At 38.4% G+C, this 10220-nt stretch overlaps 1 protein-coding gene across 8 annotated transcripts in view; it reads left to right on the forward strand.

The window, feature by feature from the left end:
• The window catches only part of DDX6 (DEAD-box helicase 6), a 32972-nt gene extending 23315 nt beyond the window's left edge, over positions 1–9657 (forward strand). For 6 of the 8 annotated variants that reach the window (XM_073239651.1, XM_073239648.1, XM_073239652.1 and 3 more), the window contains 4 exons: positions 334–397; positions 2539–2640; positions 3131–3313; positions 4204–8557. In XM_073239651.1, the coding sequence (XP_073095752.1) occupies positions 334–397; positions 2539–2640; positions 3131–3306 (342 nt within the window). In that variant the 3' untranslated portion in view covers positions 3307–3313; positions 4204–8557. Of the gene's footprint in view, positions 1–333; positions 398–2538; positions 2641–3130; positions 3337–4203; positions 8558–8743 lie in introns of those variants that run through there. The other 2 variants (XM_073239653.1, XM_073239650.1) reach the window with 2 other exon arrangements.
• The last annotated feature ends 563 nt before the right edge of the window (positions 9658–10220 follow it).

Consider the following 10220-nt stretch of genomic DNA (forward strand, 5'->3'; position numbering starts at 1 on the left):
ACTTTTGGCATCTTCTGTTTGAAACATTTTAAAAGTAGTTACACAAAAACATGGTGAAAATCATCACTTAAAATTGAGTCCAGCAAAAAAGATAAGATTTTTAAGAATGAAAGTAAATGCTGTGTATATGCATAGATATGTATTAGTTGCTTATTAATTCCCATGGGAAACTGATTTATGTGTGTTTTTTTTTTTACCTCTAATGTTTTTTGAATTGGCTTATCCCATTTGTATGAACAAATTTTGAGTGTAAAGAACTGTTTGGATAGGACGGTAATGAAGATTTAGGACTGTGTATATGAGTTTTAAATCAAATGCATTGCTTTGTTCTAGGAACATCGAAATCGTGTATTTCATGATTTTCGAAATGGCTTATGCCGCAATCTTGTTTGCACTGGTAAGTATTTTTTATTCCCTTTACCCATTTTTTCCTCCCTGGTTCTGCTGTGCTTCTCTGTCCCTGTCTTGCAGCAGAGCCTGTGATACAGTCCAGCTCACCCTGTTCCCACTTTTAGAATTTCTGAAGTTGAGCTATAGTTAACTCCTGAAGTTATTTCCATATCTGAAATTGCAAAAGACTTTTTCTGGCACTCATACCTTTCATACCTTAATCTGCTCGTTTTAAACCAATTTTAGGAATTTGTGTGTTTTCTGGATAGTTTTAGCATACAAGAATGAATTACATACAGTTTATGCAAAATAAGTCATACCAAGAATCTGTTTATGTTTTAGAAATTGCTTATTGTGACCTTTTAATTTTTTTGCCAGAAGCAAACAAGTCTGTATTTCGCTGCATGAGAGAAAAAAACTGGGAGGTAATTAGATCAGACTAAGCAAATGGGTTCAATATCCTCCCATCTCAAAACTGAGACTATAATCTTAGTATTAGTATGAGATTAATAATTGCAGCTGTATTTCTGGGTATGTTACTGTTACTGTATGACAGATATTTAGCTTGGTGTTGCAAAAATGTACTCCCCACTATATATATTTTACTACAGTGTAAAAAAATTTTAGATAGATACACACACACCAAACTTTAGGAGCCTATACACTAGAAGAGAAAGTAGTTTATCAGTGAAATGTGCTTCGTACTTACAGTACTAACACATTAATATGAGTTAATTGGTTTCATTTTTAATCATTACTTGCAAGGGTTGCCCTCAGATAAGTTTTTTGAAGTCCCAATGCTTTCTCTCCTCTCATAGTTTTCAGGGCAGTGTGTAGTATGTCATTAAATAAGTACTGAATAACATACATGTATAAATAAAGACATGCAAAGTACCACTCCTTCCTTCAAGGAGGTTTAATCAGATAAAAAGGTAAACAACATTAAGAGTCTAAGGCAGGGTATGCAGAGTTTTTCTGTAAAGTGCCAGATGGCAAGTATATTGGGCTTTGTACACCATCTGGTCTCTTACGGGTTGCTCAACTCTGCCATTCTAGCTCAAAAGCACTCTTAGTACAAAAGAACAAATGGGCATGACTGTGTGGCAGTAAAACTTGATTTGTAAAAACAGGAGTTAGGCTGAATCTGCAAGGGAGTAAAGATAATTTGCAAGTGTGAAGTATGTATAGTAAGTAACCCTAAGTTTTCATAGGAGAGGAAAGAAACTAGTTGAGGTGATCCGAGAAGAGGTGGAATTTTAAATGAGGGGACTGGTATAAAAAGTGATCCATAGAGGGCCAAGCAGATGCATTTAAGGAAGGGTAAAGGTAAGTTGGTGAGTTTGGTAAAAAGGAAGGTATTGGGAGGTGTGTTGAGAAGTATGTTAGAATCAAAATACAGAGTGGGGGGACCTTGAATGCCAATTTTAAATTTTATCTGGGAGCAATTTAAAGTAATGAGTTAGTAATCCAAAGCCATATTTAGAAATACTAGTCTGACTATCATAAATTATTTTGGAATATGGGGCAGACAGAAGCAGGGGAATCTCGATACTACCCAGTTGTGGTTGTTTCTACTTGTAGTTTTCATGGCTAAATTAGCCTAGTAATTACAGGACTAGGGAAGAGTTAGAGGTATGGCCTTGCATATTAGCTTACCTGGGAACTGTTACAAGTCATGTAGCAGAATGGAATAAATTAATTCTAAACAAAGCATAAATAATTACTGCTAGTGGATTACCTCTTCTTTTTGAAGTATTCTGGCTTACACAGTAAACTTTAAAAAATAATTTACTATTTTAATCATGGATTAAATACTAAAAAATGACTAAATAAAATTCTAGTGATTCTTGAGAGTTATTTATGAGTTGATAGCTTACCAGTCATCCTGGTCTCTTGGCATTTGCAGAATTACCTTAACGTCATTTTTTTCTTGTAGGACTGGGGAAATGTAACCTGTTAGCAGTTACTCATGATAATGTGCATGAAAGGCAATGTCAGTAATTTGTGAATGCATTTGATTTACTGAATGAAGTATTCACTTACTAGTAGACTTATGTTGCACTAGAAATATATGTTGAAGAGTATTTATGGTACCAAGAAGCATATTCAAATTGGAAGATATAATGGAGTGTTTCTTGTTTTTTAAAGATTTGTTTACCCGAGGTATTGATATACAAGCTGTGAATGTGGTAATAAACTTTGACTTCCCAAAGCTGGCAGAGACCTATCTCCATCGTATTGGAAGATCAGGTGAGGAAGAGAAAGGGTATGTTCTTTGTGGAAGTTTTTTGAGTTTAATTGCTAAATTTTGTTCCTTCGTGAAATAGAGTGTGGTAGCAATGAGAACAGTGAGTTAATATTATATTTGATATAAGACTAATTTGTAATTCATCTAGAGATTAAGAAAAGTTAAAATAACTTCTGTATGCTAATTAATGAGAATGTCATTTTTTCCATTAAGTGGTACAGTCTGTAACTGTACTTTCAGTGTGTGTGTTCTGGCATCTTTTGACACAAATGAGCGTCCATTTTGCTATTGAAAAGGGTAAAATAGGGTACTGCTTTGGGTTGTGAAACCTGAAGTTGTTGTAGAGCAATGTGTGTATGAAGAATTTCATGTAGTCAGAGTGTCACTGAACAAAAATATGAACACAGTTGTGTTACTTAACAGATTTACACATGTATATTGATTCCCTTATTTAACTTCTTTTTTAATTCATTAAAAAATGTTTTTCGTTAGGTCGCTTTGGTCATCTTGGCTTAGCCATCAACTTGATCACATATGATGATCGCTTCAACCTGAAAAGTATTGAGGAGCAGCTGGGAACAGAAATTAAGCCTATTCCAAGCAACATTGACAAGAGCCTGTATGTGGCAGAATACCACAGCGAGCCTGTAGAAGATGAGAAACCCTAACAAGCATGTGCGTACCTGACAGAATGCCAAGTGAGCATATTGTTTAAACAAAGGAAAACCAGATCCTCTCCCCTGAGGGAAATTTGATGTCCTTCCTATAGCAATACAGGGTAAAACACCTGTTGGGATAAATGGCAGTAAATTTGAAGTATCTCTTGGGTAAAGTTGTAGTTTCATTAGAGATTTCATAGTGCTGTTCTTGAATGGAGTCTTCCTAAGTTATGTGGTATGTTAGCAGTACTTAAGTAAATGCAGACTTCCAAATAATGAAAGCAAAAAAGAATCTTTTTCAGCAGTTTTGAATGTGAAAACACTTCCTATTCATCTTTCCTTTATCATTCCATTTTATTTCGTTAGCATTCACTCTTATTTTTTAGTGGGTATCTTAATATTATCAAGTTAAATTTCCTGTATACTATGTTGCTAAGTGTGTGATCAGGCTGTAAGGATAACTCTTTTTTTAATGCACCACCCTCTCCATTTTTTGGTGACTTTTGGCCTCTGGTAAAAATGCTCAAAATCCCTAAAGAGATGTAGGCTATCTTGGTTTTTTTCCTAAGGAAAACCTGATTTAACTTGAGAGATGGTAGTTTCAAATTGGCAATGAACATTTTACCTGTTTTAAAATTTTTCAAATTACTCTTTTCACTTTAACCTTAAAAAAATTTTTTTTTTTCTTGATTTGTCTTCCATGACTACAGCTGCCTGTTAGCAGAACTTTCAGGCTCTTTATCTCTGGGATTCCTGGCAGAGATTCCTTATCCTGTGTGGATTCTACAATAGGCAGCGGCTCGGTAGAAGCTATTGTAGAGAGCATTTGGAGTGGGGATCCTGGCAACTTCTGCCCTAGTTCATGCCTCTTTCACAAATGCTAATTTTAGGTTCTTCCCTCTTCAGGCTTTGACAAACTGCAGAAGGCTCCTTTGGATCTGTGACACATCGTTTTGGGGGGATGCTCTTCTCTTTGTGGGTTTTTCATCTTCTTTTATTTTGGAACTATGAAGACTTAAAAGCTCAGACATTTTTTGTGTTTTTAACTGGTGAAGAGAAAAAAGCTGAAAAGAAGGAATTTACCTTTTTTGTTCCACTTGTTTGCACTGTGTGCTGACTGAACATTAGTTGCACTAACTGCTGGTCTTTAAAAAATGTTTTCTGGGGAAGGGGGGACAAGGAAGGAGGAAAAAGATGAGAAGGGAGAAACCCTAAAAAGAGAAGAATCTTGATGAACACACAAGCTTGTCTGCGATTTCAGAATTCCCCAACAGCTGACTCCTGAGTGCATTTCAACTTCTCCCTGGTTACTCATCGTTTCTTAAGCCTGAAGAGCTTATTACTTATTTGTGCGAAGTGCCTTATGCTATGAGACCATTCAGAATATCATCTTTTAGACAACAGCCCAAGGAATCAACGATAGTAATCCTCTCTTTCCTTTTTCTTTTCTTTCTTTTTAAAATTTTTGTCTTCATTTTGGTTTCAAGTTGGAGCCTCTCTCTTCCCTTTCTACCCAGTACTCAAGCCCAGGGCTGGAAGATGAAACGTATTAGTAATGTTAAACACCATTTTCTTTTTCTTTATGTGGAGGAGTTGATAATGCAACTGCAGTTCATCCGCACTGTAAATACATGTATTTAAAAGAAAAAAACAATCCCAAGTAAAAATTTCTTCTGGGCTGAGTAGATTACATCATCGCTCCCAAAGGAAAGAGCAGTCTATCGTTGCAGGAGCCATATGACAAGCCTTTGTGCTCTGTGGCAGAACACTAAAGACTGGCTTACATACGCCTCCATTAGCAGTTATGGCACTTGATGGATAGACATGTCAGAGCCTTGAACCTCTTTCCTCTGTGGCAAAGCGTGACCCATAGAAAATTGGGTGTGTATACTTGTATAAACTTTGTAAATAAGTTTTTTTTCTGGGTTCATATATATATATATATATACATATGTATATATATATATATATACATACATATATATATATATATACACACATATATATATTTTTTTTGGATGAAGGTTGCTGGGATTAAGGGGATTAGAGTGATTATGGGAGCAGCTAAAGATGAGAGGGGCTCAGTTTTCTGCAACACTAAATTCTAAAAAGTACTTTGGCCTCTACTGTAGAGATCAGACCTCTATGGGGACCCTGGTTTGGAAAAGGGGCCCAGAAGTCTGGGATTCACTGCTGCCACACTGTCTCATCTAATACCTTTGGCACGGAGGCTTGCCAGAGAGAGAGCAAGGAAGCTTCAAAAACCTGTAATTCAAGATGCTGTTTTTGAGAAGCTCTCTCTGATTTTGCTTCTCCCTTTTTAAAAGTTTGAGCAACTTTTCAAGCTCAGCAAAAGGGGACTAAGGTTAATCTGCCTTGCCGTGTGGGAATTCGATTGAGTGGCAGTGTCTGAGCAGTGTATGTACAAAGCATGGACTTGCATTTCAGAATATTAGAACCAGTTCTGGGGCTTCCTATCAGTGGGTAGTTTCCCGCACTGTGAGTGCGTTGCCTTTGCCCACCTTGATACATAAACTTAAAGAAATGGGCAGCCCCTGAGAACTGTGAACTTCATGCTACGAAAAGCTGCTTGCCATCCTTGCTTTGTGACAAGAATATCTGTCGTTTTGCATTGTAAATTGCTGGCAAATGCTTTACAGCCAATAGTGTTGCCTTAAATTGTGCCCCTCCCAACATGCTTGATGTTTGGCCTGATCTCCAGGCAAAAGGAGTGAGATGAATCAAAACCAGTGAACTTTTTTTTTAATGTTTTAAATTCCCTTTTAACCCAGTGTGTAGGTCAATCAGGAGGCATCAAGGGTTTTTCTTAAAAAGGCAAAAAAATAAAATTAAAAAAAGTTGGATTTCCATATTCCATTGTTTTTCAAGACCCTGAAATATTACAAGTCCTGCATATGCTTTCATGCTAACTCATCTGGATAAAGAAATCAGTTATTCAGAGTTGCTTTTTTGACTGCCTAGTTCTAAGCAAAAGTATTGTGACTCACCGAAATTCCTTGAGGATCAAAGTCCTGCTGATGCCTCCTGATCAGACGTGGCCCTAACTCATTAAAAAAAGAACTGTAGCAAGAGCTGCACAGTACAAACCCAAAAAGAATTAAGCTCTGTTTATTTGGTATCTAAGCTACATATGTTCCATCCAGCCAATGTTGCTTACTAAATACAAGCCCCTATTAAAGAGGTCACTTTTTCCCAGGGAGGGTGGGGGGAGGGGTTTCAGAAGGCTTAAACTTTTGACCAAAAAATCTTGACCCTGTACTGATGCAGCTCTTTCTCCCCCACCTCTGGCGAGATAAGAGGGATCATTCATTATAAAAGAAAAGCAAGAAAGACTCGCTCGAGTGTGAGGGTGACTAAACAAACAGCACAGTCTTCTTTGCCATCCTCAGACTGTGCTCTGCCTGGTGCCACATTGCCTGTGGGTCCCTCTTAAAGCACAGACTTTAAAATGAAAGTATTAACAGAAGTATAGCCTCTGATGAGGAGTGGCACTTAAACTATCTGGGCACCACTGTTGGACACAGTCTTGTATAGGCAGCTGTCCAGTTTTGGTGCTTGACTCTTGAACAGGAATTGTTAAATGGAAAGATGCTCTAAGGACTAGGTCAAAGCCTAGTCTTTTTTTTTTTTTTTTTTTTTAATCCCCCTCACAATAAGGAGCATTTTTATTATTGGAAATTGTTTTCATGTGCTTTCCAGTATTGGGTGTTTATTTTAAGTAATGGTAGTATCTTTTAAGTGGTTCATTTGGATGAAAACAGTTCTCTGTAATATTTAAATTACTTCCAGCTCATGGTTTAGCCTGTGGTTGTATAGTTGTGTAATGGCGTAGAGACTATTTCACAACTTGCTGCCTCCGGGCCCATGCTCTGTCTTTCTCTTCCCATGTATTCCAGTGGAGAAACTTTCTTGACTTTATCTTAGGAATGGAATTAAGTCTAGAATGATCTTCCATGGGAAGAAGTAAGAGAGAAGGAAACCTAAATATGTCTCCACAAACTTTTTTCAGGTTGGTCCCAGCATCATATGAGTTGGCCCCAAAGGCTGGGGGGAGGGGGGAGGTATTGGTTATCAGTATTTGTTTTCAGAATGAGATGAGAGCATCTTTCCCGTGTGCTTTGTGTTTGATACCATCGTGCTTGGGTTAGAACCAGACAACTCAGCACAAAGCCTTGAGTGTAACTTACTAAAATCAAAACATCTCATTCTGATTATTTGGTTTAATTTTTTTTCTTTCTCTTTTTCTTTTCTTTTTTTTTTAATAGGGGTGGGAGGGAGGTCACTGTGCCCCAAAAGGGAGGGTGTCTGCACTAAGGATTTAGAAACACTTTGGAAGCTCATAACCTCAATGGAAACTGCCTTTAGCTACTCTCCTGACCTTATAGATGAGTAACAAAAAGATGAAGTAAGTTCTTGGGAATCAAGCCATGTTATTTTAATTTGCTACTTTTTCCAGCATTCTTTGTATCTTAAAAATTGCAATTGTGGAATCATTTTCTGGCAAAAATACCTTTGTCAAGCAGAATTATTGGTCTCATGGGAGCTGAATTCAATTTTTGGTGAACTTTTAAGTGGACTTTGATGAGCTTGTAGTTCTACTTTATATTCTTAAGGATAGTTTTTAAAAAAAAAAACTCCCAGAGAAAATCCACTTTCCTTTCTTACTGAAAACTCATCTTTGGGGTAGAGAGTTAAGTGTCGAAGGTTTTAACAGTTGGTGAGGTCAGAGGGAGCTAGCCTGGCACCTGGATTCTGCCCCTCCACAACTGACAGATTCTAGCAGAAGTGTGTTTAAATCTCCAGTAGACAAAACTGGGCAGGGCAAGGGAGGGGGTAGGGTTGGGTTACTGAGATACAGGCTTCTGTATTTTAACCAGTGGTTTTGGGGGAGGGTACCTGGAGAAAACAAGTCACTGTTCCCTTTTTTGAAACAAAACTAAAATTTGAAAATGTTTTTTGTTTGGTAAAAATGGGATAGAATTCCAATGTCCCTAGCCACAAGGGACCAGTTCCACTGAGAAGTGAACAGTGGGGACTCAAAATTTTGAAAACATTTGGGGAAGGGGAAAATTGGCATTCTGTTAATTGGCAAATATTCCAGTCGGGCTTGTTTTTGTTGGGATTTGTTGTGTTGTATGTACCCATAGGCATGCAACAGTCTGCTGAGTTTATAAGGTTCAGAAAAGATTGATGCGATCTTGATTTTTGTTTATCTCAATAAAAGCCCACTGGAACCTCAGTTATGTGTGGTGTATCCTTAGCAGGCTATGCTGTTGAGTGATCTTTGCATCTGAGCATTTTACTGAAGTAATCATGTAGCAAACCAGTAAGATACTCTCAGTGCCACGTGAGCCCAGTTCTATAAAATCTGAGAATACCATCAAGCCTAGACCTCCCACCATCCATCCGCATTTTGTCTTGTCAGTTTTCACAGCCAAAACCAGAACCAAGATAGCCTTTGGAAAGATGTTGGTCCACTCTATGTCCAGGGGGATTGTCAGCAGTCCTCACTTCGCAGAAGAATTGCTCAGATGTTACAGAGAGCTGAATGTGCCCGCAGAAGTGACAGGAATGAGTCTAACAAAAGGAATGCAATTTGTATGCTGAGAACTACAAAACTGATGAAAGACCTAAATGAGAAGTTCAGACTTTAAAGCTGAACATATCACCCTAATCCCCAGCCCCAAAGAAATGCTTTGGTATAACTATCAAACCATGTGCAATACTAATATGCTGAAAACCGCAAAGGGAGCCAAAAAAACCAGGCCTGAAGAAGTGGAGAGGTGGCCGGCCGCATGATTCTGGAAAACAAAATGAGAAGACTCAAAATTCAGGACTCAAAGCTACAGCAATTCAAGTTGTAAATTCATCTCTCACTGCAGTTCAGTGTATGAGGATATGTAGGAGTACCTGCCAAATAGAATGGACATGGGTATCAGTTCATAAGCCAGTTGCATTTCCATCATCCTGCTAATTACAGAACCCAAATGTACCAGGTCCGTCTGCCTCTGGATCTGCCCCACCTCAGCTTAGTGTCGCCAGAGATGGACATTTATGAACCAGGTGAACATTTCCTCTGCCCTCTGACTTCCATTTGCCTTCGCTCACCAGGTATTCAGCCTCAGGAAATCGGAGGGGAGAGGGTGACGTTGGAGTTTGTGTTGCTCTAATTCCTTCCCTGCCAAGATTGCCTCTAGCTGCCCTGTCAAACTGAAGGTCTTTGCAGCTTTGTACCTTTTTTCCCTCCATTTTCTGGTAATTGTCCCCTCCACTTGGTAGGTTTCCCTACACCTGTGTCTTAGTAGTCCTTATATAAGTAAACTCCCTAAATGTACTGCCTATTACAAGTATGCCATTTGTTTCTTGTTGGGACTCAGAGTAATTGGTAGCAAAATTGGCTCCAGGAGACAGACTCAAGTTGAGATTCTGGGATTGGATTAGTTATATTTGATGAACTACTTACAGGGGTTGGGGGAGGGGAGGCGGGATGGGGCATGAATAAACCATGGCATACAGTGGCATTGCAGTTCAGATTCTCACCAGTGGTACCATGGGATGAAGTGCAAGTGAAAGATGCATTGGGAAATGGGCTGTGACAAATTATTAGAACAATAGGCCCTCCAGTGCATATGCAAGAAAAAAAATTATATGATTAACATAAAAAGAACACGAAGGCCTCCTTGGGAGTGAGGGTCCCTTATCGGTAGATAACTGTCCTTAGCTAATTGATTAGTGTCCAGAGAACTGAAATAGGTGGCAGTCTTCTAAAGTTTTACTTGAATTGTATACACACAAAAGCTCTAGTAGATCTGAGTAACAAAATTATGACTTGAACCAGTCTTTTGAGCTCTGAAGTTTCCAGGTTTGAGTCAGTTCACCAACACAGCTCCTTGAATGAAAGG

The sequence above is a fragment of the Manis javanica genome, chromosome 6, assembly GCF_040802235.1.
Source record: "Manis javanica isolate MJ-LG chromosome 6, MJ_LKY, whole genome shotgun sequence".
Lineage (NCBI taxonomy): Eukaryota > Metazoa > Chordata > Mammalia > Pholidota > Manidae > Manis > Manis javanica.